General features: G+C 34.2%; 2 protein-coding genes and 1 long non-coding RNA gene across 3 annotated transcripts; 2 read left to right on the plus strand and 1 right to left on the minus strand.

Moving 5' to 3' along the window:
• Positions 1-677: 677 nt before the first annotated feature.
• Positions 678-5,783, minus strand: LOC125423712 (uncharacterized). The gene is made up of 3 exons (XR_007242420.2): positions 5,334-5,783; positions 4,678-4,808; positions 678-1,595 (listed from the first exon to the last, which is right to left on the minus strand). It is a non-coding gene; the product is annotated as an uncharacterized LOC125423712 (long non-coding RNA).
• Positions 5,784-7,506: 1,723 nt separating this feature from the next.
• On the plus strand, positions 7,507-9,086 carry LOC107424488 (F-box protein SKIP23). Its single transcript, XM_048478854.2, has 2 exons — positions 7,507-8,204; positions 8,759-9,086. Exons 1-2 carry the CDS (start codon positions 7,507-7,509, stop codon positions 9,084-9,086), a joined length of 1,026 nt encoding a protein of 341 aa, XP_048334811.2.
• Positions 9,087-12,656: 3,570 nt separating this feature from the next.
• LOC107424487 (F-box protein At2g26160-like) lies at positions 12,657-14,540 on the plus strand. The gene has a single exon (XM_016034305.4). It carries the CDS (start codon positions 12,728-12,730, stop codon positions 14,054-14,056), a length of 1,329 nt encoding a protein of 442 aa, XP_015889791.3. The 5' UTR covers positions 12,657-12,727; the 3' UTR covers positions 14,057-14,540.
• Positions 14,541-14,647: the final 107 nt, after the last annotated feature.

Consider the following 14,647-nt stretch of genomic DNA (forward strand, 5'->3'; position numbering starts at 1 on the left):
TCGGTAATTACCGACGAAACCGTCGGTAATTTTTCCAGAGGGTATGTGTTGGTTACCGACGATTTCCTCGGGAATTACCGAGGGTGAACAGTCATCCAAATTTTTTGCAAAATTTGATACACTTTTATGAAATTTTGGGATTTTCTCTACTTAGCATAATTTTAGAATCCCTATTTGCCATGTTTTTGCATTCAACACACGTTATGGGACTTGTGGGGCCCAAAAAATTGGTAAAATTTTATGGACTGTACACTCTCGGGAATTACCGACGAAACTGTCGGTAATTTTTCCAGAGGCTATTTGTTGGTTATCGATGATTTCCTCGGGAATTACCGAGGGTGAACAGTCATCCTATTTTTTTAGAAAATTTGAGAACTTTTTAAGCAATTTTGGGATTTTCTCTCCTTAGGATAATTTTAAAATCCATATTTTTCATTTTTTTGCATTCAACACACCTTAGGGGACTTGTGGGGCCCAAAAAATTGGTAAAATGTGATTGCCATAGGGTTTCGGTAATTACCGACGAAACCTTCGGTAATTTTTGAATAAAAAACAAATTGAATGTTTTCATTTTTTAATGCTGTTTGATCACTTACTTTGCCAGAATTTATCATTAATAATGCTACATTTAGCATGTTATTGGTTGGAACACACATGATTGAAGTTGCTGGATGGAATTGTTGTGAGTCTTTTACGACGGTGTACAAATGTCAATTACCGATGATGCATTGGTCATTACCATTGGGCATTAATATCATCCATGCAATAGTATGAAACATACAAACAACTGAACCAAAAACTGAAGACGGAATGATATGTTATCAAAACAATACGACAGATGAATTTGACAATAAAAGAACACATAAAGCCAACGTCTATTACGCCAAAACACACGTTATGCGGTTGACCAACTAATTGCATTCCTGACTACATTTCATACACACGCATACCACATAACATGGCCTCATTGTCTGAATATAGCATCATACGATTGATGGGCGTTCGTTTCAGTGGTGCTGTTGGTTGTTAGTGCTATCAAGAGGTACGGCGGCGGAGCATGATCCGCTGCTGTGACCAACTTGTTTGCACCTCCCGCATCTATATTGAAGATGCTCCTCTCCTTGAGATTGAATCCTCTTCTTTCTTGGTCTTCCTGACTGTTTGCCAATCTTAGGTGGAAGTACAAGTTGGTTTATGACATCATCTCGAGCATACCACTGACATTTATCTCCAAGTGGATATATGGTTTCCGAATATGCGTCACAGAGTGAGTCAACTTAGTAATGCATCGAGCAAAGGATATATGGAGAAATATGTCGATCCTTACATGCTTCAATTGCATGGACACAAGGAAATCCATCAATGTCTAATTCCTTGCATGAGCATGTCTTATTTTCTAAAGTTGACTACTCCAACGAACATGCCATAGCCAACAATTTGAAACTTGTATAAGTTCAATGGAATAACACGTAAGCCTCTGCCATTATTTGAGCGCTCTTGCATGATATTTTCCAACCAATTAGTAACAAGAGTTTGCATTGCAGCTGCGTTATTTCGACGTTCATACCCCTTGTTGATTAATTCTTCAATCATGTCTGCAAACAAAACAGCTCAAAAACATTACAAACTCTAGTATTGCCCTTCCTCCTCATGATAATTATAGTAGACCATGCCTTCTAACGCAAGGAAAAAAAACTGCTAAATTATAACAAAACCAATATAATATCAACCAATATAATATTAAACACAGTAATCACATAATAAAAGCATTAAAAGTTAACTAAAGACTATAACTGTGGATATTTAGATATCATAAAACATCAACAGCAAGTAGACTTCTCATATAAAACATTTAATATGTCCCCAAGAAGATAATAATCATCAAATGCGGCTCCTACCATGGACCTACCAATAATCCAAACCACAACAGCTGTGGTCCTTGTGGTCCTTAAAATTTTGAATAGAAACCTAAAGTGAAAGAGTTTCATGATATCATAATATGCTGACAACACAAATACAATTGAGTGAATAATCTTCCACCAGTTCCTTTCACCTTAAAGAGAAAAAAGTTCATCCCACATAAAAAATAGCAGGGAGGATTGAGCATTTCTTAAAAATTAACAATGTTTTCGAACATGTGACAAATAAATTGCTTAATTTTTTAAATCCTAAAAACTAGTTATTAAGTGCACAGGAGAAAAAAGGTTCTTAGATAAAGGTGGAAATTCTGTGGTTCGGTAAAATAAAGTAGAAAGCTAAAGCATAGATATTAATTTGAACATTGTTATACAGATAATGAGGATCCATTAATAGCTCCAACCAAGTTAGAGATCAAAATGCCAACTCCCTGTGTGTAGAATGTACAAATATACAACAATGAAAGGAACTCAATGTTGACCTTAATTTGAAGGTCAGCAAATATGAACTAAACAAGAAGAATATAGGTAATAATACTATTGCACTACTTTGACCAATATAGGAACCAAATGGACCTCCAAAATTCAGAACATCTAAATTTTTTAGTCTGGCTAATGATGAAATGAGGAAAAGCAACATCTAAATTTTGAAGTGCATGTAAATGTTGATATCTATTTGTGCAATTTCAATTGGTTTACTCGTTTTTTCATATGAACACCTTATTTTACATTCATTGTGATTTTTCCTGTTTTCTAATATCTTTTCTTGGCTTTTTTCCCCTTAATGTGTGTGTATTTGTCAATATAATAGATAATATAGTGGTGGCTAACTTCCAAAAAGCATAATTGATTCGCAGCCAAACCGAGGAACTCACATAAAATGTCTTCCTTGCATAGCTCCCATAGTTTTCTATTATTATTATACATTAACCTATCATTGCATCTTTTAACATGAAGTGCAGAGGGAAATGATTCCACAACATCATAACTGGAGTTTGAGTTAAATCAATAAATGAAAGCCCCAATGGATTGTTCAAATCAATAAACATGTATGAGAAATGACTAAATTAGAAGGGGATAAATACAAAAAAATCAACAAAGAAAATGGAGAACAATATTTGTGAAGTATCTCTTTGACACAAGAATAATTTACTTGAATAAAAGATATTAAAGTAATAATAATAATATAAATAAAATTGAAAGAAAAATGCATGCTGATACAAAAAAATAAGGGAAAAACAAAGTGCATTTACATTGGATATTAAGTGTTATGAAGCGGTACGAATGCAAATACTTTAAATCGAAAAACTCATTCATAGAACTCAAAGAAAGGCACTGAAAACAATATCACTAAACAATTCACTTCGTAAACCATGATTAATGCTGCACAATAACACTACCCCAGGAAAACTTAACTCATAGAGCCCAAATCCAACTAAAGCTACCAAAGGAACAGCTGAAAGTGGACTCAAAAACTTGAAGAATAGATATAGAAAATCTAATTAACAACAGCTTCAGAATTCCAATTGTTTGTAGGACAAAACTATTTTGGAGAAAACATTAAAAGGCATCAGTGCAAACACTCAACAGCCTTAACAAATATTTGACAATAGTTTTTGTAGTCGAGTTCTATTACTTCACTTTCCTCTCCATTTTCTTCAATCTATATTCCTAGCCAAACCATTGAAAACCATTCTGAATAGGATCATTACAAAATTGTTCAAGATGGTGATAAACAGGATTGGCACACGTCCTATGTATGCACCATCATACAAAGAAATCAAAAGATATTACGTGTTACTGTTTGCATTTGGATGGAAATTTCAATTTTTAAATAAAGAGAAGCACTAAAACAAAAGTTAACATCACACTGATAGAACATATTCTCTAAATGAATCAAAGAAACCAAGTTGTCTAGGAAGAGTTTCCAATAACCTACTAAACGGGTGGCTAATATTGATTTAGATTTCCCATTTTCAAAAGAAAAAGTCAAAGAGTAGTTTTAAATTCTCCAAGATTATTCATATGCTATCACCATTAATGCAAGTACCTTAAACATTTTTTAGCACAAGAAGAATTAAGTGTATCATGCAATCAGATTAATCCAATCAAACAACCAATATCAACCAGGAAGACCAGATTGTTTATACCTTTATGTACCTTCCAAATTTAGTTCCTTGATCTTTTTTAATAGTGGAACAACAGGCTCTATGACAATATAGATAGCAACCTTTGTCGTATTACCACAAAAAGTTTTAGTCTCCATACTATAAAGGAATGATAAAATATTTGGTTGTTTGACCTGAAAAGAACAAATGTGACCTTTTTATACTAGTAGGTATCGCCGAAAAATTCCTTTACAGAAGACTAGTAACAGAAGGATAAAGTAGCTAGACAGGGAAACAAAACATGTATTAAAGCTTTAGAAAAATAGGCATACTATCAAACAAAATCTATGGACTTTAAAAAAACAACCATGTTGAGTTAATGCTTGATTTTAAACATTTTTTTACAAAAATATTACATTTAAATTTTATCAGATTATTGGATTTCAAATTTCAGGGATGTGAGAATCTTTCATATCAATTCCCTCTTTGATTTTGATAGGTGTATGTGACAAGAAAATCCACAATGCATCAATCCGCTAATATCTAAATTCAAAAAAGTAGCAACCAAAATATTGAAAATTGCAAATAGAAGAATATTTAAACCAATCCAAGAAACCAAAGAGAATAAGAACTTTCTCAAGAAAAATACTAACCACATCAAAGAGTAAAACAGATGAGAACTTATAGTTCTGAGGCGCTTTGCACCATTACGACCAGCAGCTAAATGTCCATCTTGGGCATTACTTCCAGAAAGAGAAAATATACATATAACAGATCCATCATCCTAAAATACCAATTAAAAGTATATCAACATATCATGTATTTATATATGATAAAATTTTCTTAGATTAGAGGAACTGGAGATTGAAATTCGTAATTGACGTATAGGAAATAGCCAATAATAAGATCTTAGGAAGATCTGAGCATATAGACACATCCAAGACTTTAATAGAACAGGTTATGGAATAGCTTCACTACTAAAATTTTCTCTTCATTTGTATGAGCAAAAGCTTTATATAATTTCTACCACACACACGCAACCCAATAAAACATATCAACAAACAGTTAAAATGCATATGATTTTGGCCCCAAATAATAAAACCCAAAAATAATAGCATTCTAAAAACATGTTCAATAATTAATAATTACTATATCCCATGTATAAGATCCATTAACTTAATATTTTCAATTGTAATAATCAACAAAATTTCCAGAACAGCTAATAAAAACAAAAGTAAAAGCAGACCCAAAAAACTGAACGGAACAAAAAGTAAAAGAAGATTTAAGGGGGCTGAATGATCATCGTCACCTGATGAGGTTATTGTTTTAGTTGTCTCAATGAGTCAGTGAGAAGCAGAGGAATGGGAAGAGTGGTGAGAAGAAGAAGAAGCAGAAGAAGAAAAGGAAGGAGGAGTTTGTTGTAGACCAGCTCGTCGACTTTGAGGCTAAGATCGAGAAGGGCATGACAGAGCTGATTGCTGAGCCTTGGATGCTTCCTCCACTCGCTCCTCCTCCTGAAGAACTCCGATTGTCCCAAAACGCTTCGCCATTCTCTCTCACTTTCTCTTCCTGTTCTTCTTCGTGCTCCGTTTAGGGGAAAAATGGCATAACCTTACATCTTCATTCTTCCTTTTCACATTTGCAAAGGGTAATATGGGGATATTTGAAAATAGAAGGGTAAAACAAAAAAGGTTGGAAACGGGTGGGTAGTTTTCATTAGAGCCTTTAAAACAAGGGTATTGGGCCAAATTCCCCTTTTTAATATTCCTAAGTTATCCTTTTCAAATACCAAAAGAAAAAATTAAAAGTGAAAGCCATTTCATTTTTTCCCTTGCGAAGAAAAGAGAAAGACGAAGTGAGGGATAATGGCGAAGCCGCTTGGGATGATCGGGGAGAGTTCACCAAGAGGAGGGACGGGTGGAGGAAGCATTTGAGGTTCAGCAATCATTCTCTTTTCTTCTCTTTGTTTTTATTTCTTTCTTTTATTTTCGGAAAACAACTTACAACAACCCATCGATTTATAATAATATTTTAAACGAAAAAAATATATATGATCAGTGATCATGGACATGGAAAAAAATTAGTAATCAGATTAACTGGCCTTCTTCCTTGAAATAACTCCGATTCTAAAAGTCAAAAATCCACAGCCGAAAGTAAAAGAAAAAAGAAAAATAACAAAAGAAAAAGCCACACCCTTTGTTATTGGGATTTGATAGTTTTGTAAAATATTTTCTTTTCCATGTAGCCGTTCCACCAAGACAGATCTCCTTGATGATCTTGAGTGCAGGGAAGAAGGAAGAAGAAAGAGGGGAAGAAGAAGAAAGAGTGCAGGTATATGGGGGATTGCGGCGTGGGTTTCTTGAAGGACAAAAAGAGGATATCTAAGTTATTTTTAATTTTTATTAGGGACAAAATAGATATGAAAGGGTAAATAAAAAAATTTTGAAAGACTATGGGTATATTTCGTTAAGCCCTCCAAACGAGGGGTATTGGGCCAGATAATAAACCCCACTACTTTTTTATTGACAAAATAAAAGATAATAATAATGAAAAGATAAAATAGATTTTTTTTTTTTGGCCCTTTTATGGTTTCCTGTGTCGGTCATAACCAACTCCAAAGCTAGCTTCTTGATTATTAAGCCCCCCAAAAAATTTTGTGTTGCCATTCTAATAAACCCCACTACTTTTTTATTGACAAAATAAAAGATAATAATAATGAAAAGATAAAATAGATTTTTTTTTTTTTTTTGCCCTTTTATGGTTGCCTGTGTCGGTCATAACCAACTCCAAAGCTAGCTTCTTGATTATTCTCGTATGTCGGTTAATAACATTGCAAATTCTAGATTTTTTTCTTGATCATTTCCAGGACTTTTCTTGCCCCCAAACCCATCGGAAATGTTAAATAATTCTAGAACTTCCAAAGTCAGTATTGATCCTTTATGGTACTGATGAATGTGGTTTGAAAATTCACAGTTTGTTACAGAGTTACCCTACTCCAATGCCATATGAGCATGGTTGTTTTTTTCAAATTTTTTATTTTATTTTTTATTTTTCCTTTTAGTTGATCATCCTGCTGCATGGAATCTATATTCCCAAAAGATTTTAAATTTAGAGAACTATATGATCTAATTATTTTCCAAACATTACAAAACTAAAAACTAGAATAACCTATCCTCATCAAATGAAGCACATATAAAATGTACTTAAGAATATTCGAATCAATACATCATATCATAACAATCGGCAAACGTGTTTTGTTTTGGATTTTTTTTTTTTCAATCGACCGTCCATGTTGTAATAATCGGACTAACATTCATTAGTTTTTATTCTTGAAATAAAATAATAATAATAATAATAATAATAATAATAATAATAATAATAGTAGTAGTTTATCATTCATCCATAAAGACATACATGATATAGGCTGCCTTTGCCTTATTTAGTCGTTAGCTTTTACGTACTCTGCAAGTCAACCACCAAAAATGGAGACGAGGAGCGTGAATTGGAGTGAGCTTCCGAGGGAGCTACTATCAATGATCGGTAACATTCTTGATACTTGGATCAACGTTCTCCGATTCCATAGCGTCTGCAATTCATGGCGTTCGTCAATCTCTCCATTTCATCAAACGGATCTTCCTCCACCTCTTAAAATCCCTTTTCGATGTTCCACCCCACAAGAACAACGGATATTCCTCTCAAAACATACCATCTACCGTCTAGAACCAATCCATGGAAACAATAATACAGACTTTTCAAATTCAAATTCAATATCTGCTCGGCTTCCTTCAAAGGCATGTTTGGTTAAGGTTCCAGAGACTAGAGGTCCATTCCACGCCAATCGAATTGTTGTTGGCCACCCAGCTTCAGTTCCAAACTTTCTGAGTTCGTTAGATTTTAGGATGGTCAAGTTAGGCAAATCTTATGGACTCAGTTATATCGATCTCGTTTGGTACATGATCTGGATGAGTAAAGTAATCAAGTACCCTGATACAGCAGCATCCGCTTTCTTGGAAAATTGTTCAATTTTCGTAATCTACAATGGAGGAAAGTTGGGTTACGTCAACTGCGGAGATCAAAAACTAACCTTCAAGGATGGTCGAATCATTGATGATTGCGATGACATAGTTGTTTATGTTAGAGTTTGGGCCCATGTATATGTGAATGATTTGGGCCTCAAAAGGTTTTGAGCTTTTGTTTGTTTCTGTTTTGGAAAAACATTATTTTTGAATAAAATAAAAAGATTTTTGAACGTGGGAAGTCGAGAGTTTGAAGGCTTTACAACTCTTTGTTGTTTAGAGTTGGTTACTTACACGTTCTTTGATAACGTTTCTACAATTTTTTAGAGAAAAAAAAAAGGTTTTTTTTTAGTTGAATGAGAGAGAACAAAAAACAGTGGTAAAGAGAAGGTACTCAGATAGCTCGAAAAGAAAAAGCTTCAGAAGTTCTGAATCTGAAAGCTTTTGTAGCCGTTATATCCTGGGAGACGTTTGCTACAAAACTCCTGCGCCGGTGGACGTAAAATGTCTTAAGGACACTGTGGTATCACACAGGCCTCGGTTAACCTTTCTAGAAAGCAGATCAATTCTAAGGACCTACAGGTTCTATAATGTTTTAATTATTTTGTATTTAATTTTATTTATTTTGTATTAAATTGTCCACATGTATTTACATATATTCACATATTATATTTGCAACAGTTTATAAAGGGCAACCATATGTTGTGGACAAATCTAGAACTGTTTCTTGGAAGTTGAAGCTTACACGATTTTTGGCACCGCTGTTGGGTTCGGGAGGTGGTCAGAAATATTTAGTGGAGTCATGTGGACAGCTTTATATGGTTGATAAGTACTTTGAAAATGATGATGAACAGAAAAAGATAGAAGGGCAAGGTCCTTCCAATGGTACTCGTCGTATTTTCACGTATGGGGGTGCTCTTACTGATGGTGAACATTATAAAAGAATGAGGCCGCTTGGCCAGGGCAAGAAGACAATTGATTTCAAGGTTTATAAGATTGATGAAGAAGGGGGCAACTGGGTGCAAGTGGCCAACTTGGGTGCCTGAGCTTTTGTATTGAGTGATGATTACTCTTTTTCCGTTTCATCTTCTGAGTTTGATGGATGCAAAGGGAATTGCATCTATTTCAAGGATCGAATTGATGCTTTCTTGTTCTCATTTGGTGGGGACGGTTGTAATTTCTTCAACTTGGAGGATCGTAGTATCACTAAATTTCATTCACGAGTTCCTTTTTGCTTCTCTAATCTGCATATCAACCGAAGGATTCGGTTGTTGGACTACTTTAATCCCTCAAAAGAACAAGAACTCATCGAGTAAGTATATATATGTAGTCAATAATATTAATGAATAATGGTTTGTAGAAATTAACAATTAAGTTCATGTGCACTCTACCTCAAAGCCAAGTCGTTAAAATTTATACGGAGAACGGGGTGCAAATAGATTGTGGATTGGCCTTCATTTTTTTTTTTCCCCCATTTCTCTGTAATTTTTCTCGTATGTCCTCTGCTTATGTAAAAGGAAGCCTATATTATAATGCCAATTTTACTGCCTATTATATATACTTTTTGAATTAATTTTAACTTGTAAAAAAATAAAAAAATAAAAAAAACCAATAATTTGCAATGTCGTTGAAAATTTGTGAGCCATAAAGCTTCCATTGAAGTCGTTCGACTACCAGACTTCTTGGGATATCCACCTCCTTACTGTTCTTCAAGTCTTTTAATTTAACAACCCTTCTTTCTGTTCCCACTCGCCGACAATTTTCAAATTTCAAGCAAGGGATCCCAAACTTGTTTGGAATATCAATATGCTTGAAAATTCTTTAGTCCAGAAAGTATTCAGCTTTCACTTTGTTGAAGGGAGTAAGGCAAATTAGTATATATATTTTTTATTTGATCACAATTTTATCAAAATAACCTTCTATCTATTCGGATTTCTTTACAAAACACCAAAAGAGTATTTTGAAAAAACAAACAGCTTCTTCTATTTGATTTTCCTAGGTTTAATATGATAGTTATACTTGGGAGCTACGTGATATATAATTAGAGAATCTTTATATGATCCATTGATTTGGTTTATGCTAACATTTTCTAGTTTGAAATTAAGAATCAAAGACACTTCAGCATATTTCAATCAATACGTCATATCATAAATTTGGGAAACGCGTTTTGTTTTGTCTTTTGTCAAAGGTCCACATTGTAATAATCGGACTAACATTTCATTGTATTTTCTACTCTTAAATATATAAAATAATAATAATAATTTATCATTCCTCCTCAAAGACATAAAAATATAATAATATAGGTTGCCATTAATTGAACTTGCTGCATATAGTTAGCTTCTACGTACTCACTTTGCAAGTCAACCAACAAAATGGAGAAGAGGAAATTGAATCGGAGTGAGCTTCTGGCGGAACTATTATCAGATGATCGGCAGCAGCCTTGAGACTTCGATGGACGTTCTCCGATTCCGCAGCGTCTCCAATTCATGGCGTTCCTCAATCTCTTCATTTCATCAAAATTATCTTCCTTTACCTCTCTAATTCCCTTTCCCATATTCCACACGACAAGACCTCTTTGTTTCAGAAAATACCATTTACTGTCTCGAACCAATAATCCATGACAGCACTACCATTAGTACTAGAAAAAAAAAAAAAAATTTAATATTACCTTGTGGAAAAAATAATAATAATGAAAAATCCAACAAACGATGTCGGTGAAAATTTTGTGAACCATAAAGACTTCTTGGGATATCCACCTCCTTAATTTCCTTCAGTGTTTCAATTTAACAATCCCACTAACTCACCTACAATTTTCAACCCAGTGTTCCCAGATTTGTTCGGAATATCAAAGTGCATGGAAATTCTTTATAGGTCACATTGGCACTCCTCAGCTCGCGTACTAGCTCTGCAGCTTCAAGCAGGTCATCGTCATCCCCCAATACTCAATTGCTATGATTTGTACAAACATTTTCTGATTTGAAATTAAGAATCAATTTGACATCAATTTTCTCTAACACAAATGAGCTGAAACTTATATGTCAAAAATCGAAAGACAAGTATTAAAATTAATTCACGACATCTTGGTTTTGATTTTTAACCTTTCACGGAATGAATAAAACTCGAAACCATCTCCCTGCCTTTCCGTTCAGTCTGAAACCCTACTCCTGCAAAAAGGAGTAAGTACTCAGAACACCTTCCATTGATTTAATGCCACATAGACAAAATTTTCCACTTTACGTAGTTGCCAGCCAAAACCATGACAAGCAAAAAAAAAAATTGCCTTTCTAATACCACCAAATTATTGAATTAAAATAGCAATGTTATTTCCAAAATCATCTGCAGAAATCTCTCTCTCTTTCTAACGTTAAGAACAGCAAAATCGCTCAAACCCCAAACCCAAACCCAAACTTCCCAACACACAACACCAGCAGCATAGGGCGTCGTTCCCATCCAAACTTTTCGTTCTCTCTGGAAGGGTGGTTGTGTTGTTTGAATGGTTTGGCAACTATTTTACGTGGAAAAATTTGTCTACGTGGCTTTAAATCTATGGAAGGAGTTGTGCGTAAAGTGCAAATTTTGCCCTAGTTTAGATTCATCACTCATTACGGTAGATCTTGCTGTTTCTGATATTTTGGTCTGGACTTGGGCTCACTTGGGCTTCCATATGTAGGATGCTCATGAATTTGGGCTTGAAAAAAGGTCCATAAGTTTGTGAAACAAACCATCCCAACATAGCCCTCCACTTCTTTCTTTTTTATTTTTATATTACAAGTTATTTCAAATCATTATTATATGATTTAAATTCATATAATATAGATAGAAATGTTCGACAATTAAAGTATTCTCTATTTTTTATTAAAAAAAATAATAAATTATCAAATAATAATAATAATAAGATAAAATAAAAAAATATAAACCCTCAAACATATTCGGCTTACTTTATTTTTTTTTTTAGTAACATATTCGGCATACTATATCAAAAATAAATATATTATTATGATAACTAATAATCAAACTATACGAATGATCATGATCTAAAAATATATATATTTTTTTCTTATGAATAATCTAAAAATGTTCAAAATGAAAGCACTTTGTGTCCTAATTTAGCATCGACAACATTTTTGTCGGATTAGATGAGATGGTATGAGAACGATTACATGTATCTTTTCCTCCGTCCATTCTCCATTTTTATGCCATGCTCAAAGAGCTCATTTCAAAACTTTCAATTGCATTACTTTTTCTACCCGATTTGAAAGTCTTTAATTACATCCCAGATATTGACTATACATTTGTTCTGTTAGGTAATTGTTACTGTTTGCCGTTGAAGTTTAAACCTTTTTTCGAACTGATAATGATATCGCATTATCGGCTTTTGAAGCGATAAAGAATATAAGAGAAAGCTAATTAAAACAAATTTGATTTGACATAAGCCTAACGTTATGCAGTACTAGTCGTATGGTCGAAAATATTTTATTGGACTAAAACTTCTTTTATGTATACGTATGTGTGTGTATATATTTATATACATCCCAAATTGAAAACGTTACCCAATTTTATTATTTAAGAAAATTAATTTATATAATTTCTAGGGAAAATATATATTTTTAATATTTTAATCTTCCATAAAGTTGTATACCCTTGTTGGTCGTCGTTAATTTCTAATCTGCAAGCTTATTAAAAAACTATGCAAAGTCAACTGAAGAAAGATTCGTGTGGAACAATGGAGAGGGAGAGAGCAGTGAACTGGAGTGAGCTTCCGACGGAGATATTGTCAATGATTGGAAACAGCCTCGATCCTCCAGTGGACTTTCTCCGATTCCGCAGCATCTGCAATTCATGGCGTTCATCTATCACTCGCTTCCATCCGATTTGTCTTCCCTCACCTCTCAAATTCCCATGTCCATTCGGCACCGGACAAGACGCTTTTCTCTCGGAAACGACCATATACCGTATCAAACCACCACCGTCCAACGACGACCACAATTCAAATCTTTCAAAGTCGTGTTTGGTTAAATTCGATGAGACTGAACCCGGTAACCATCCTTACTGGATCCGCCAAATCATCATCAACAACAGCAACAACAACGTCCCACAAATTCTGAGTATGTTGGACTTCCCGATTGTGAAGATAGGCAAATCCAATAGACTCAACTATCTGAATTTCAGTTCCTCCATTATTGGGGTTAGTAAAGTAATTCGGTACCCCGATAATACATCTTTGGCTTATTCGGAAGATTGTTCAATTTTCATTATTTATGATGGTGGCAAATTGGGTTTTGCCAAGTATGGGGATCAGAGCCCAACACTTGTTGACGATCGGATTACCGATTATAACGATCTGATTGTGTACAAAGGGCAATTGTATGTTGTGGACAAGTGCGGAACAGTTTGGTGGATACAATTTCCATCTTTGAAGCTGACCCAATTTTCGCCTCCTCTGTTGGGTTCCGGTGATCGGAAGCACTTAGTGGAGTCATGTGGAGAGCTTTATGTGGTTGATAGGTACCTTGATAATAACCAAAGCCAAGGTCAGGATCCTAATCATCATCGTCGTATTACAATTCATCGTCGGCGTCAAGGTCCTCTTCTTCGGAGAATCAACACAGAGATCAGGGGTGATTTAGCTTGGGGAAAGACGGTAGATTTCAAGGTTTATAAGCTAGATGAAACTTGGGGCAAATGGGTGGAGGTGACAGACTTGGGTGATCAAGCTTTTATATTGGGCGGTGACATATCTTTTTCTGTCTCCGTTTCTGATTTCGATGCGTGCAAAGGGAATTGCATATATTTCAAAGATAGATATGACTGCAGTTTATTTTCATTTGATCAGGATGGTTGTGTCTTTAACTTGGTCGATCGGAGCATTGATAAATATCGTTGGTCGTGGCCTCTTTGCTTCTCTAATCTGCATCTCAACAGAAAGCTATGGATTTTGGACTGCTCCAATCCTCCGATAATTGAACCAGTCACTTCCATGGAATCAGTCAGTGCCACTTGCCAATTGCCAAGTTAAAACCATTAACTGAATGACTGAGATGTGTTTTTGGATTTCAGTTTGACAGTGTTTTACGTAATCTATAATTCAAAATGAATGTTTGAATTTTACTAAATAACGGTCTTTTTTTTTTCTTTTTTCTTTTTTTTCTTTTTTTCCCCCCTTAGAAATTTAGTTATTTGGAAATGGTACAATATGTAGAGTGACATCGGGGATGTATCTCTTTTTCTTTTTTCTTTTTAAGTTGATTTTCTTGGTGTTGTCCTTGTTTTTCTTTTTGTAATAAGAAACTGCATCAATTGCATAAAAAGGGCCCTTAAAAACGGGGTTTGGTAATAGGCAACTTGATGTTGTATGTGAGAATGAAGTCTTGCTATTATACGTGGTAACACATTAATCCAACTATTTACCATGTGGATTATGGATATATATATATATATATATAAATAAAGGTTAACAAATTCTCTTTTTCAAGGTTAGATTATATAATAAAAAATATCTATCAACATTTTTTTTTTAATAATGTTATTATCTTTGATTTTATCCCCAAAAAAAATGTTATTATCTTGTGATTGGAGGTCTATATATATTCATTTCAATTTAAAACAT

This window comes from Ziziphus jujuba, chromosome 7 (genome assembly GCF_031755915.1).
Source record: "Ziziphus jujuba cultivar Dongzao chromosome 7, ASM3175591v1".
NCBI lineage: Eukaryota > Viridiplantae > Streptophyta > Magnoliopsida > Rosales > Rhamnaceae > Ziziphus > Ziziphus jujuba.